The sequence below is a fragment of the Atractosteus spatula genome, chromosome 7 (assembly GCF_055471065.1).
Source record: "Atractosteus spatula isolate fAtrSpa1 chromosome 7, fAtrSpa1.hap1, whole genome shotgun sequence".
NCBI lineage: Eukaryota > Metazoa > Chordata > Actinopteri > Semionotiformes > Lepisosteidae > Atractosteus > Atractosteus spatula.
This window is the reverse complement of record NC_142712.1, coordinates 49,640,225-49,655,749: the sequence shown is the minus strand read 5'-3', so window position 1 is coordinate 49,655,749 and position 15,525 is coordinate 49,640,225. Positions and strand designations below refer to the sequence as shown.

Here is a 15,525-nt window from a genome sequence, read left to right as displayed (position 1 = left end):
CAAGAGTTTTCTTTCCACTTGATACTGTGCTTCTTACTTGAAGTGGGGTTCAAAAGTTTGGCTTAAAACCAATTAAAAACTGCTAATAGGTGAAGAGGGATACCATTTTTTGTGCACTGATCTGTAAAAAAAAACTTCAAATTCTGGTACTAAATGTCCATTCCCCTAAATTGCCACCATTTGACCCTTCCCAGAAAACCTAACCCACATAATCTGTGTCACTACCAAGTAAATCAAGACTACCAGATTAAACTTTGTTATCACAGGTTTATGTTTGCTGTGATGAAGCAGAAAACAGAAGACAAATACAGCAATCAGTTTTCACAGTTAATGAGCTCTATTGTATTTGAAGAGGGCTATAACCATGGATTAGTCATACATTTGCATTAAAAGTCAGTTTAAGAGCAATTTCCTCCTGCATCCTTCAAGTTTTGGTACTAAATGTCCATTCCCCTAAATTGCCACCATTTGAACATTCCCAGAAAACCTAACCCACATAATCTGTGTCACTACCAAGTAAATCAAGACTATCAGATTAAACTTTGTTATCACAGGTTTGTTTGCTGTGGTGAAGCAGAAAACAGAAGACACAGCAATCAGTTTTCACAGTTCATGAGCTCTATTTGAAGAGGGCTATAGCCATGGATTAGTCATACATTTGCATTAAAAGGTCAGTTTAAGAAGAGCAATTTCCTCCTGAGTCCTTGAAAGTACAGTATGTAAACACTTCAGCCTTATAGTGGAGGGCACTTTGTTCTTCAATGTGCTGAAATTGTAAAATATTTTAGCACAAGACATAACTAAAATGCAGAAGAAAATTAAACATTTGTAGTCTGAACTCTAATGTACTATCTAATTGTCTTAGACCCGAGATCTTTTCAAATACAGCACCTCTTATTATACTTCATATACATTCTATGACATTAAACTAATAATTCCAGGCTTAACGTCCTGAACCACACCCCCAAATCTGAAAAAAACCTTCCTACTTTCTGATTTTCTTCCTTTCTTACTGCCATCAGCTTGTTATGATGCTGTAGTCTAATATCTTAGGAATTAGTCTGAGGTGTTTTATGAATGCTGTGAAAACTGCGAAAACCGAGAATCCAGACTCCATTCTCTATGGCCAGGTATAATGGTCTGCTACCACATTTAGCACATCAGTGCCAAATTATGGATGTTGGACTTGGGAAGAAAAGAAAAGGAAGAGTTTTTAAAGTAGAGTAAGGATAGTTTCAGGCAAAACGCAGCTAGGCCCGCTGACTGCATGGCCGCTACCAGGGTGTTTGCTGCGCCTGAGCTCTCACAGCCCCGAGGTGGACGTTACGGACTCTGGTCCTGCTTGTCGCACTTGAGCATGACCTTCACCCCCAGGCCCTGCCGAGTGGTCTCAAAGGCCTCCAGGGCCTGCTCCAGTGGGAAGCGGTGTGTGACCAGCGGCTTCACGTTCACCTTCCGGGAGGCCAGCATAGTGATCGCCATGGGCCACCTGAGGAGAGAGAGGAGAGGAGTCACCGCAGGGCTGACACAGACAGCTTTTCTCCGGACATTACCACAGGGTGATGTCTACATCTTCTTCTCTTTTCGAAAAGACATCACTAAACCACATGACTGAGTTTTCCATTCATTCATTCTCTTCCCCGCATTATCAAGAGAAGGCTCGCGGGGGAGCCGGAGCCTATCCCAGCAAGCACTGGGTGCAAGGCAGGGTACACTCTGGACAGGACGCCAGTCCATCACAGGGCACACACACAGACACACGCTCACAACAAGGCCAGCTTTCCAGAAGCCATTTAACCAGCCAGTATGTCTTTGGACTGTGGGGAGAAACTGAAGCAGCTGGAGGAAATCTACATGAACAAGGGGAGAACATACAAACTCCACACAGACAGCACCCCAGGTCCAGACCTGAACCCAGGGCCCCAGCACTGCGAGGCAGCCATGCTAACTGCACCACTGTGCTACTCGCTACTGATTTTTTTCTAATAATTCTTAAGTAGTGCTGGCGGACCTCAGAGGGAGGATGAAGCGCGACATCGCCAAATGGGGCTTCTCCACGGCGAGGGAGCGCTGGAAGGGACTGTGGGCCCTGTACAGGCACTGATGGACAAAAGCAAGTGGCTGGGCTTGGAGGGACTCTTTCATCGTGCAAACATGGCCCCATCATCCACTTGCACAGATTGATAATGGACACTCACCGCCGTTTGAAAGGCTTTATCGCATGCAAAGTTCACACCTAGTCAGAATGTCTACAAAATATGTGAGAATGTTTCTTTTGTGAGATGTTGTTATGGAAATAAAGTATATTTTGATTTTAACAAATTCTTAAGTAGTGCTGATCAAAACCTGAACAAGAAAAAAACACAAATTAAACAGATTTGTCAGGTGTAGTGAGGTGGAATTGAATTGTAGAGGAGCATCCAATTACTTTCACCTAACAATTACTGAAGCAAACTACACCTAGAAGCATTAAAAATGCGAGACATGAGTGTTGTGTTTGAAACCAATAGTATTTTTTGTTTTTTTTATGCTACTTAGTGCATAATGGGCAAAAAAAGGCTTGACACACACTGGATTTTACATCCATTTACAGTATTTCAAACCTTATAATAGCTCAGCTTTGATTAATTGTGGTTTTAGGAGTGGCTGTTTAGCAAGTTTGAGTAACTTAGTGTATCACCTGCTGTGTGTCCTCTGAGCAGTGTTGCCAAGAAAGGAACAAGCAACCGGAGAAGAATGGTTTGGCCACTCAAGAACACCAAAGAGAGCTGGGCTGCATTATTTAAAGAAGCCAGGGCTGGGCTTCAAAGACAGAAAGTGGGACAAAACCCATAGCCCACCCCGCTGTCACAGCTGTGTGCAGACATCTCTCGGATAATGAACAGAGGGGAATTTTCAGGCAATGAAATGTTGCAGTCTCAGGCCTTCATGTTGGCAAGTTGCGCAGTTTAGATTTGGATAAGGAACGTGGTGTCTAAGCAAAAAGGGGGGCACATTTATTTTAGAAGGAAATGTCGTTAATTGAAATGAAACACCCAGGCTCCCCATGACAGGACTAGTGTGGAGCTGCACCTCAGCTGTGGCTTGTTCAGGGTTTTCCCACACACCCGTCCGAACATAATCTGGTAGCAAGTCAAATTTCAGTGGGTGTGTGCTGTTATATCTGCTATATTCTGCTGTGTATCAGTGTCTGTGCTTCTAACACAAATATACTTAAAAGGTGTAAGTAAATAAGTAAGTAAATAAGAGAGGGGGGGATATTAACTGACCACTGATGATATAGTACTAATTACAAACCAATTCAGAAAGGCTGCCAGCTTGTAGCCAGTGCTAAAGTCACTGGGACAACACACAGTTCACAGGGCTCTTGAGCAATCCTGGGCTCTTGAGTACAGTAACACAGCATGCCTCAACACCAGCTATCAGATGAACTCAAGGCAAGTCTGCGGTCCACTCATTTGATGTAGAAAATACAGACTCATTGTGAAGTTAACATTTTTAAATCGATAATACCTAATAATCAAAAAGCAAAACATGTGCCAAGCTCACAAAGCACAAAGAGCCAAGCACTGAGTGGCATCAGATCGTGCCAGAGTAAGGTCACCTGTGAACCAGACAGGAAGTAAACCTTTGGCAAACATGATCTGTTTGTGTATTGGTTTGCATGGTCAGAGTGTTTGCATGTTTATGAATTAAGGTGCTGTTAAGATGTGTCAGATCTATGCACTGAGCATGTCAGGCATGAGTCCTGCTCGGCCTCTCAGAGACACAAGGCTCCACTGTTGCTCACGTGTTGCAGTAGCGGAAGATGCCCCTGATGTCCACCTCCCTGACTGCGGCATTCAGAAGCGGGATGTTCACCATCTCAGAGCCCAGTCCGACCAGAACCACCACGCCACCAGAACGGGTCGCCTGGTGGGGGAGAGGGAAGCAGAGCAGAACACAGCACAGTCATACAAGGCCATTGTCCAGGTGCTGGGTGTCCCCCAACGGCCAGGACAAAACCCATTGCAAGTCACGAATCAAGAATTCAGTAACTAGAATTAGAATTGGATGCAGATTTTAAGCCAGATACTGTGGTTGAAACATGTCACAAAACCCACTATTCTGGGGCTTCAGGACTTAAAATTACAAGACACAACCCGACTTGACTGTCTCAAACTAAACTGCAGCTTTGCGTACGTGGAGAGTAGGTGTTGCAGAATATGTCCTGCTTACGACAGACTGGTGAAAAAAGTAGACTTTCACACTTTGTATTTGCCATAAAGCATCATTTGAATGGAGACAATTAGATGCTGCAAAAGCCACACAGGACTTTGGATCCCTTTTAGTTGCAATTCGTGATGCCGTTTTAATCCATCTATCCTGTTCAAAGAGACGTATAAGCCATGCTGAGGACCGGCCAGAGTTGGGCTCCCTGGATCTAATGACCGTGTCATTAATCACCACTAACTGATAGTACAGCCCTTCTCAGCTGTGTCATGGTGAAAATACTTAATACTATTACAGTATGTTATTTTATAAAGAGTGTTCATAACAGATCTAAACTAAATCAGATAAAACACATCAATGTACTATATGGAATTCCAACACACAAAGGATTACATCTATAAGAATACCAGTTTAAACTACTACATATTAGATTGCGCTACAGAGAGACTGTAAGAGACTGGGTGACTAGAGCCTGTCAAGGGGTCTCCAGCACCTGTCCATTGGATGACTGGGTGGAAATGAGGTACTTACATTATTGATAGTAGTTTACACATTGTGCGATTAGCCGTGTCTCTGTTGTCGGGTTTTGCAGGGTCTGATTAGCAGTGTGTTTGGTATAAACAGAGTTTCACAGCTTTACTCACTGTTTGGGTTTTGGTAGCAGACGCGTGTCCTTTGAGAGAGGAGTTCTATACCCTACTGGGTGGGAGCAAACCTGTGCATGAAAGCTATGAGCAGCAGGCTGAGTAGTGCTGACCAAAGGAACACTGGTATGCTCATCCAGACAGTGGTGTAAGTCTGATTTTGGACCATCCTGGAGGAGAAGACCTCTAAATATTAGTGCATGGACTTCGAAGGGCAGGGTGTACAGATAAGAATGGTAATGACAGCTGCCTCCTGGCCATGATCAGACTGGGAAAGGACAGTATGCGGATTGGCAATTGGGACTCGACACGCCAGCTTCCTAGCTGGCTGGTGTGAGGTAAACCCAGAACCCTCTCCACTCATGCACGAGGGCAGGCTGCCTTCATGGAGCACGGCTGATCAGTTTGCCAAGGGAAACAGTGAGATTGCGGTTTTTTTAGGGGCTACAGGGTAGCATAGTCCAGTGCCCTCCACTGTCTCTGCTCTCCCTTCAATGGCCACTTGGGGCCACCAGGAAGAGCAGATGCTGTTGTAACAGCTGTAGGGTTCACTTTCAGAAGGAAACTGTTAATGACCTGATATACCATGAGGGAATTCTTGGCTAATTTGAATAACCATATGGTCAGATCTCTAAATCATAAATTGTAAAGTTTGAGACTGGACTTCTTTCGACCAATACAGCATTACAAAACCTGCTGATACCACTGAGGAAGTCTGATGTGGACTGAAGTAAATAGACTGTTGAACATTGTGAGTGGAGTGGAAAAAGAAACTCAGTCCTAACCATGGGGAAAGCTGAGACAGGTGAACTGGAGCTTCTTTATCCAAAAGTTTGAGGGAGTGTAGCACAAGACATTGGAAGTGTTGAAGCCAATACACTGACCTCTTTAAAAATAGTTGGATGAGATCATTGGATCAACTAGCAACTAACAACCAAAAGCCAAGATGGGCTGAAAGATTTCAAACAAGATGAAACCATTCTTATGTTCTTGCATAAGTACATATTTTAAACAGGGCTTCCGTTATGCTGTCATTTTGCCTGTTATTCTATAGTAGGTCACAGTATTAATGTTCTCAAGTGAAACATTGTTCTATATGTTTCACCTGAGAACATTAATACTGTGAACTAATGGGCCCTGAGGCCTCTTGACATGACTGCTTCAGGATCAGATTCTAGTTCATTATTTAATTGAAGAGGAAGAAAAGTGGTCTGGGGGTAAAACTAAGATTTTGTTACGTAACTATTACCAATACAGAAGTGACCTACTGATAACTAAAATGTACAGTAATCTGTGATATCTAACCTTGGGAAATACAGACTTAAATATAACCACATGTACACAGATAATTGACATAAAATACTGCCAATACAGCACAAAACACCCAGTTTACACTGGGTTAAGTAATGCTGCATTCCAATCCATTGATTTGCTAATGACGCAGTTAATCTATGAAAACAGATTGAGCAGTCTTGTGTTTGGACAGCTATTGTGGGAGAGTGAGAACAGTCTATAGGAATTAATGCCACAATAAGGAAGAACGGAGGAATATTTCTACATCTGATTAAAAAATATACAATCAAACAATCAAATCAAATAATATTATGTGAATAAGGTAGCCTATGTTTTACATAGGCAATACCTTGGAATTGCAAAATTAATATTTACTCTGAACAACACTCATAAGCCACAGGATAAAAGATGTCTTCAGCTGGGTATGGGTAGTTTTTATGGCGGGGGAAAGGCACACAAAGGGCTTGTATTTCTTTTCACCTCCCAATATTAGCTTTGCAGGTGTTTTCACAGAAGGCCATTTGATAATAAAATACAATCCTTTCTATGCAAATTACCTCTTTAAAGATTGACACTGTAAATCTATCATGTAATGATATCTTATTAACTTGTTGGCATTCTGATAGTTTGGCGTTCCATTAGCACACTATTCTACACTATTTCCTCCACCAGCGTTCTTCAGCATCAGCTAGACCCTCTTTATGAAACATTTCTAAACCACTTTCAAAGCTTTGAAGGAAGTATTTTCTTAATTTGTGCACTCTTATCTTTTTTTGGGGGGGAGGGGGGGATTTTTTTAAATTCCTCTTTGGAAGAGTCAAATCAATATTTGTAGGATAAAATAGAGGAGCAAATACTGCAGAGGGGGAAAGTGTTTTGAAAACCTTTTTATGCACAAGGTTGAAAAAATGACACTGTGATGCAGCAGCTGATAAATTAATGTGCAAGGACTGCTTTCAAGCTGCTGTACACATGTGCAGCGTTTAAGGGGAAACTGTAATTTTAAAAGTGCTGATTCACTCGAAGTGCTGATAGGATGTTTATTCCCACGAGACTGATGCATTTTCTAAACTTGAGACCTGTTTTCTGGAAGACTGGAGTGCTGTGACAGCATGTTAAAAATGTTTCCAAACCTTCAGAGGAGAAGACAAGAGCCTGTAGGCATCAGAGACTGAAGCTGGACCCCTTGTCCCCCCAAGGGGACACACTAACGCACTCACATAAATGGCGGTCTGTATGCAGGACTCCACTCCAGTGCACTCAATGGTGACCTCCGGCAGGCATCCCAGCAGCCCTTGCACCTTCGCTGCGAGCTCTGCGGGGCTCTCCTTCTGCACCTGCAGGGGGAAGTCGGCCCCCAGCTCCGTGGCCTTCTGCAAGCGCTCAGCTGACAGATCTGCCCCGGGAAAGACACAGTGCGGGAAGAGAGAATTGAGCTGCGCTGCTCTTGACCGAGAACAGGCGAATGGAACGGCAATCAAACACAACTCCTTCCCCCGTGCTTGTAGGGAGACCAAAAGGAACTGAAAAAAATATATTTTCTGTGCTTTCGTTTCTCCTGCCTTATATTGCTTGGGTCTTGCCGGTATAAATCGGATCTCCCTGGCGATATGAGCTGGTAACAGTCGACGCGTGAAAGCCAGAGGTAACTATAACACTCGCGGCATCAGTTTGGGAAGAAGACCACTCCCAATGCCCATCCACCTCCTGATCCCACTCAGATATAAAGAGCTTTCTTCTCAAAAAGGGACAGTTCATCTGGCACTTCCACACTGGTACTTCACTGAACCCTCAAACTCTTATCTCCTGAAGCAGCGAGCTGTAACGGCGATCTGTTTGGAGTAAGGGCATTTAATACTCCATATTGTTGGCAGTAATTCTTCAGGAGTTGGCCCAGCACTGAAAAGAACGTGCTTCTCTGCAAGAATAATGGATTCTTTCGCCTGTAATTCATCAGACTGCAATTCAACATGCATTTTCGACGTAGCATGACACCAGGAGCAGACTTTTTCAACACACTTTTCAAATGTTTTCCAGAGCAATCCTATCATCACCTATTTTTATTTTAAAGTGAAGAGGTGGGAAGTGATGAGCATGCAGAATTGGGGATTAGGATTACCGATATCATGATAACTCCATATCTACCACAGAACAAACTGTAAGAACTGAATTATCCAATATGGTACAATTGTTGACAGCACTTTATGAACAAGAAGTCCTTACCGCTTATTACAACCCTGGAGGCACCCATAGCTCTGGCCACCAGCAGACAAACAAGCCCAATAGGTCCTGCAAACACAGTAAAAGGGCATTGTTACATGTCAGTTTTATCACATCAGCACAGGGGGAGATCGTTCTAACAGCACAGGCAGAGTAGACATTGCTCCTGATTGCAGTGGTTATAGGGTTAGACCTGGAGGTCTTCCTGAAGCTGTAGTTCTCTCCCCCATACTAATCTGATCACAGCATGGGGACACATTTTCCAGCTGGAGACTGAAAAACCGTGCTCATTCCCATGACTCAGCGGTTATGACAGTTTCCCATCCCAATGGGTCAATCGGGTTGAGGGAACTGACCCAGACCGAAATGAAACACAGACGGAACGTAGGACGAAAGCCACCTTCCACAACATTTTTTAAACTTTAAACAAGTTGTGCTGTGATTTATTTAGCAGTTTATAACTTCTTGTCCAGTCACTATGACGTGCTGTAATTGAACTAGCTGATGCAGCATTTCCGAAAGTGTAAATCTGTACCCTCTCTCAAGTTAAGGTTAAGGCTGCAAAGACTTCACCTGTCAAACTTAAAAGAACCTCACGCAGAATGATGTAGTTAACCACAGCTCTCTCTGGCCCATATTTTCACGGTCGCTCTTTGGTTCACCAAATGATTTCTTAACCACCAAGTACACGGTTAGTCCAGATGGTCATAGTGACTCTCCTTTTCAGGTTGTGTAAAATTTCCATCTCTGCCAGAGAGATGACCTGTCTGCAAGAAAGTGGTTACTTCAGACTATAATTGTGGTGTCCTGGAACCTATTGTGGGTTAGGGGACACACTGATGACTTTCTGCTGTTGATCGGATTTATTTAAAGTTACTTTTAAAGGAGTGAATTATATTCGTTTGCACAACCTTATTGAAACCACACTAAAGTTATCCACCTCTAGAAAAATAGCAAAACATTTCTGGGAACCTACCAGATATTTTTCCCAACCCTCGAAAAGGGACACAAGCAGACTCAAAATTTGTGCACACTATACAAAATTGGGCAAGATAAAAAAAGTATCTACTTTCGTGCTGTAATGAATACCAGGCCATCTCCACTGCCAAGCTATGAGATGGGGACTGACCGACCTAAAATGGGAATAGATTGCTTTTTATTCTTCTCTGTGCACCTGATTGTCTTTTAAAACCATCTGATCTCTAGTAATGCAACATGCACTGTAGTCCTGTGTGTCCTTTTCCTTCTCTCTTCCATGACTTAAAACCAAAAATGTCTGGCACAGTGTCCCCTGTGGGTGTAATTAATGAAAATCCTCAAAGACCACTTCTGTTCTTTTTCTGGAATGGAGAAGAGGATCACAGTGAATGAATACTGTTTTTAGCAGGAAACAGAATCTTTGGTAACATGATGCCTGGGAATTCCCGACACAGTAACAAAACCTTTGTCTGTGTGATCAGATACGTGGCAAGGCCAAATGTGTTGTTAAAAAATAAAGGAGTTTGCCAACATATTCCATAGATTTTTCACATTTCTTGTGTAATATTGCATGATCATCTGTGCAAGGCACTTCACCTGGCTTGCCTGTTCTCGAATCTGGTTCGGCCTGTTGTGTTTTACACATCCTGTTTGCACCACATACTGTACAGGGCACTTATCATAACACTGCGGAGCTCTGGAAATGCATGCCAGTATTGTCCTGATAGTCGTAGCTGGTGCATAGTGGGGCCTGCTCTGCCCTGGCCCACAATGAGCAAGTCCTCACCTGCCCCGCAGATGAAGACAGTGCTGCCCAGGGATACCCCACCTCTGCGACAGGCATGGATTCCCACAGAGAGAGGCTCAATTAGAGCCCCTTCCTCGTAGGTCACATTGTCTGGTAGCCTGGAAGAAAAAAAATGTAAGAAGAGAAATCGAGCAGTTTATGTTTATGTAGGCTGTATGGCAATTCTTTAAAATTGATAGGGACTTTTTAATGGTTAGCAACTGATGCGAACCAGGTGATATACCTTAATGGAGATTGTAAAGAACGTTTGGGAGGGATGACAACAACCAAGTTCAATCAGAAACGGCTGTCAGTAATTAGCAATCACTACCGTTGTTATTTCCTCTCCTAAATATTCTAAATACCGTACATGATCCCCTTCTCTCCCTCCTGTACATCTTTTCCACCCCACCTCCATCTCTATAGCTGCCTCTTGGTCACTCCTCACTCTGCAGGAGGGTCCCAGCCTCCTCGTCCTCTGGCCAGGAGATCAACCCTCAGCCAAGTGGGTAAAGCCAAATTTACACTCCATAATCCTCTCATGACACTTTATTCTTGGGTGTTTTAATTCCTACATTAACAGAAGTGTATGCTATTTTCTCATTAATTTCCTCACTAATTGCAGTATGATTTGAAAGCTCCCCCAATTCTCCCCCAACATCTGCACTAGGATTCTTCAAACGGTTCACAGCACTGACTTATAACAGAAGTTGGCATTGTGAACGTAGTATCTGCACAGATTTCCATCATCTGGTGGAGTGGCGCAGAAAAAGATGGTGGGCGACAGGTTGTAGCGTCCACTTTTGAAAAACTCGTCCATCTCTCGGGGCACTCCGGGCTCCACGGCAACTCGGTCTCCTGTGGATGAGATATGCAAAAACATTGCGGGTGCTCAGAGCCCCGTAGGTTATCTGCTGCTGTGGTCGTTGTAGATGGGCGTTGGTCGCACAGTTGAGCTGAACTACGTGGAGCGGAAATTCTTCAGTTGGCCGGAGAGCCGCGCAGGGAGGCCCACAAGTGGTGTGATTCTGCCTGCTGTAGAAATCTGACTCCGGCGCCTCGTCATTACTCCTGACCTGGCTTGAGCACATTTTAAACAGCCACCCGCTGTTGCTTGTGACATCTCCGGAATAGCTGAATGGTGGGGATAACATCATCAGGAAGAGCCACTGGGCCATAAGCAGAATTGTCACACCATTCGTGGTAGTGACGTAGGGTAACCCTGGCTGTACACAGAATACAAAACCTGCTGTGACACTGCTGTGATCCAGGACGCTGTGGGAGATGCACTTTGTGTCTGTCTTCTCCCAGTGTGCTCCAGAACTGGCCTTTTTCATCCCTCATCTCAAACCTTCGCTGAACTGCTCTGTGACTCCTTACACTATGATGTCGCTCTCCAGCCATGAAAAAAACAGGCAAGAGAGGGAGCACACCTGCATGAGCCTTAACATGTCTACAGACCACTTTCTTCTCCTTTATCTACTGTATATAGCTGTCCTTATTGATTTAGTGCCTCTGCATTGCATCATTCTCAAAGAAATTTAAACACATCGCTAGTACTTCCTCACGGTTTTATTAGCAAATCTAAAGTCTTGAGTGTCTTAGGAAACCCTCAGTCTCCAATGTACAGCTCAGACATCAGGATCTGGGAAGAATTCCAGTGTAATTAAAGCAAAAGCAGGTTATTTCATTTTATTAATCAACCTGCCTACTTACACTACACTTGAAATGAAGGATATTTTCCGAGATGTACCTGGTTTGAGATGCTTGACCTCTGACCCCACTTTGATGACCTGCCCAGAGGCCTCATGACCCAGAACCATCGGCTTCTTCAATACAAAGTCTCCAATCCTCCCGTGTTGCCAGTAATGGACATCAGAGCCACAGATGCCCACTGAATGCATGCGAAGTAACACCTCTGACAACAGGGACAAAGGGCTACGTTACTTTTAAAAACAGCACTGTTTATCCACATTTCATGACAGGACTGAAGAGAAGTCTGTCTTGGGAGGTAACTCGCAAACATAATCAGTTATAAAGGACAAAGGAATGGCAGAAGACTTTTCTAGTTCACCACACTATTTCTCACAATATATATCTTATGTAGATTTTATAATCGCATACAACACAAGTGAGCATACAAATTTTGCTCACCAAGCTCATATCAAGTGAGCTGAAAGACACTTGACATGAGCTTGAAGAACTGAGCCTTAAATATTATTGCTTATCTGGTAATGCGAGACACAAGCTGGCAGAAGAGAAGAATATGTTCTTTTTTGAGGAGGGGATAGAACAACAAAATTCCATTTTACTTCCCAGAACTCTCATACTCTCATACAAGTATGGCAAACAAAAATGAAAACTGAGCTGGCACTCAGATCCCCTGATGCACAAAGTACACAGTATCAGAAAATAGGCTGAAATGCTAGCATGGGTATTTTGATTTCTGCCATAACTTCACAACTGCTTGCAGCAATAAAATCTTATCTTAACAAAGGCTAAAAGGCGTCTTTTTATTCAGCAAATGATCTGACTGATACCATGTCATTAAAAACACTGATTCACGCAATGTGTAACATGGGCAAGTGCTTACCTGAAGGAAATGAACTGTGCCTAGTCCATCATGCTAAGAATATTGTAAAACTCCTTTCCTATTTCTATAGATTATGTGCAATTAAAGAGATTAAACCAAAACATTGTAGTCCTTATGGTGTACTTAAGATATGAATTCCCAGGACCCTCTTATAAATAATTACAATTCTTCTTCAAGGGTAATGACACGGAAATTCCCTTAGCTAGTAACACAAGTCTTTCTTCACCTGTTGCTTGCGTAATGACAAGAGACTTTGTATTCCTTTGTATTGTATCTGGTTGTGTCCATTGTAAGACATTACAAAATACCTGCATCATAGTAAAAATCTCACTCTCATATAAAATCTGAGAACATCGTTGTGTAAGAGATAATATCACAAGATAATACTTTTTCAGTAGTGTGGAAACCCAAAAATGCTAATTATACAATGCTATGAACAGAATGCTTTTGAAAGCTAGGCCATAGTTTTTGTAACCCCATCAATGCAAGAAGGGTCTTGTGCTTTTCCACTTTCTGAATTGGACTTGTGGAAAGGAAAGCACCACTGAAGAAGATCTGATAAAAAAAAACATGTAATCATACCGTTTGGACCTGGTTCAGGAATCGAGCGATTTTCCTGTGAAAACAAATTTCTAAGTTAAAACTTCAGTCACCTCATCTTATTGGGGACAACATTCCAGGTCTATCTGGGAGTCAGTAATGATGTATTGATTGATGATGACCTGGCTAGGAAGGGAGAATGAGGCAGTCATCTCACTGTGATACAATAATTACTGGCTGACTAGCAAGCAGAAGTATGAGCTAAAACCCATCTTAGGTTAATACGTAGGTAAGTCAATAGTTGAAATTAGTGAATTATTCACCAAATATGCTTTTCAAGTGGGGAAGACGTGTTCTACATCATAAACGTCTCAGAAAGGCCTACTCTCTCGGCACTTCCTGATCAGGTCACGATCAAAGGATAATGGCTGGAAGCCAGAAGCCACCCCTGTGCAGGACAGTTGGAGCTCACTGCCAGCTCTGACCCCTGGGAAAGGTGGAGGGGGGCGGAATTGGAAAACAGATGTGGTCTTATCTTCAGTCAACACATGCAGTCCTGGGGGGGTATTCTAGCTCACCTTGAGGAAGAAACGCAAAGAAAATCCGAAGCGAGAGAATCTCTTTGTGGCGCCTGCTTTGCCTTGGCTAAGCGCGTACATGTGCGCCGTTTCAAACTCCCGTTTACAAGGAAGCTCGCTATACACACGTGCGTTCTTAAACACAGCCCAACGTTTTACGATCTCGTCGTAAACGTGAATGACAAGAGTGACTGAATGGGTGTGTGGGGCAGAAGGTATCCGGCACCATGCTGACTTGAAGTTCCCATCGAGCGGCCAGTGTCTCCCAGTGTCGATGTGCTTCTCGCCTGGGCCTCTGAGATTCGTCCCATTGATCAAAGGCCCTCCTAGCGCACATGCCTGGCGTTCACCACGCAGAGGACAGAGGCGAGATGTGGGGCTGCATGAACAGGTTAAACTGTGTCTGTGAGCTGGTTGGGGGGGCTCCAGAAAGGGGTTTGAATAGTGTGTGTCTCTTGTGGCTGAGCTGGGTTGTGTTTTCTGTGTTTTGCGTGGGCAGTCATAGAAATTATTGTGTTATGTGTAGCATGATAAACTGTAATAAAAGGGAATATTATGTAGGGTGACAGTCTTGCCTGGTTTGTGGGCGCACTGCACTGGTGTCTCTGGGAAAATAAAAAGAACCTCTTGCGGGAGATAAAGGGTCCTAGCAACTTTGCAAGTGCTAGGTGGTGTAGTCGGCAACAAAGCAAAAGCAGCTCCTGCATTTCAGTGGTCACCATCTAGGACACGAATCCGCCATTCGCGGCAGACATGAGGAAGCACTTCCGCGTAGTCCCGTCACCTGACAAACTGCCAGAATCATCTCAGCAAGACAGACCTGGCAGAGGGACATGACTGGCGAGCCATTATGTGCTTTAGCTACTTGTTAATAGTCATTCAGCGGCACTGGTCGTTGTAAACTGTAAGAAAACCAAGGACACAACAAGGGATACAACTCGGTTTCGAATAAGATGCCGAGATATCCAGTCCCGTTGTCTTCCGCCCCCTGTGCGCATTGCAGTGGCGGTCCCAAGTGAAACACGGGGCACCCTGATCCGTCTGTCGCGACACATACTGTACGATCATTTAGTTTTTGAACATTACAAACGCTTCTGCCAGCCAGCTACCCACACGTCACCACACCCTACGTCATATTACACCGATTCATAATCAAAAACTTTCTGAAGCGGCGACGCGTTGTACTTCTTGTCATTCTAATTTTCGCATATATTACCAGTTTAAGGTTGCCTGCAGAATGTAGAACCACAGAAAGATTATCCTGATCCATCTCGGTTATCGGCGAAGAAATACGCACGGGAGACTAGCGCAGTAAACCGCGGGTACGATCTTTGCCTTGCAGAGCTGAACTTGCACACTCAAGCTCAAAGTACCCTTTTCCTGTTTTTCTATTAACCAGAAGATAGTCAGTGCGCTGGACTATTTGCAACATGTCCGCACTAACACCCCGATAGCAGAATGAAACTTGACATTAGTACTGGGAAAAGGCAAAACACATCTAGTGTAAGGTCACACTAAAAAACACAAAACCGTCGGATTCACTAAAATATTCCAGAGAAATCCTGTCTCCTGCATGCATGATTGTGTGACAGTTTCTTTTGTCGTCTTTACCATGCATGTTTTCTTGAATTCTCAGTTTTAACATCTACATCTATTTTAAATGAAAATGGGCGCTCCGCT

The 15,525-nt window shown here is 43.6% G+C and overlaps 1 protein-coding gene across 2 annotated transcripts; it reads right to left on the bottom strand.

Moving 5' to 3' along the window:
• Positions 1-253: 253 nt before the first annotated feature.
• Positions 254-15,276, bottom strand: sord (sorbitol dehydrogenase). 2 transcript variants are annotated; one of them, XM_088922131.1, is made up of 9 exons: positions 15,062-15,276; positions 13,310-13,343; positions 11,888-12,052; positions 10,833-10,992; positions 10,135-10,253; positions 8,373-8,438; positions 7,370-7,545; positions 3,791-3,912; positions 254-1,489 (listed from the first exon to the last, which is right to left on the bottom strand). In XM_088922131.1, exons 1-9 carry the CDS (start codon positions 15,113-15,115, stop codon positions 1,324-1,326), a joined length of 1,062 nt encoding a protein of 353 aa, XP_088778257.1. In that variant the 5' UTR covers positions 15,116-15,276; the 3' UTR covers positions 254-1,323. The 2 variants fall into 2 exon arrangements, with proteins under 2 accessions (XP_088778257.1, XP_088778258.1); XM_088922132.1 differs by lacking the exon at positions 13,310-13,343 and having other exon boundaries at positions 15,062-15,099.
• Positions 15,277-15,525: the final 249 nt, after the last annotated feature.

Bases quoted from the DNA above. Each gene is read 5' to 3' on its own strand.
- sord (XM_088922131.1), bottom strand. From the start codon at position 15,115: ATGGATCAGGATAATCTTTCTGTGGTTCTACATTCTGCAGGCAACCTT. The intron at 12,053-13,309 runs GTATGATTACAT...CCCTGTTGTCAG, and splicing joins TCCTGAACCAGGTCCAAACG to AGGTGTTACTTCGCATGCAT. The intron at 8,439-10,134 runs GTGAGGACTTGC...CTGTGTTTGCAG, and splicing joins TGTCTTCATCTGCGGGGCAG to GACCTATTGGGCTTGTTTGT.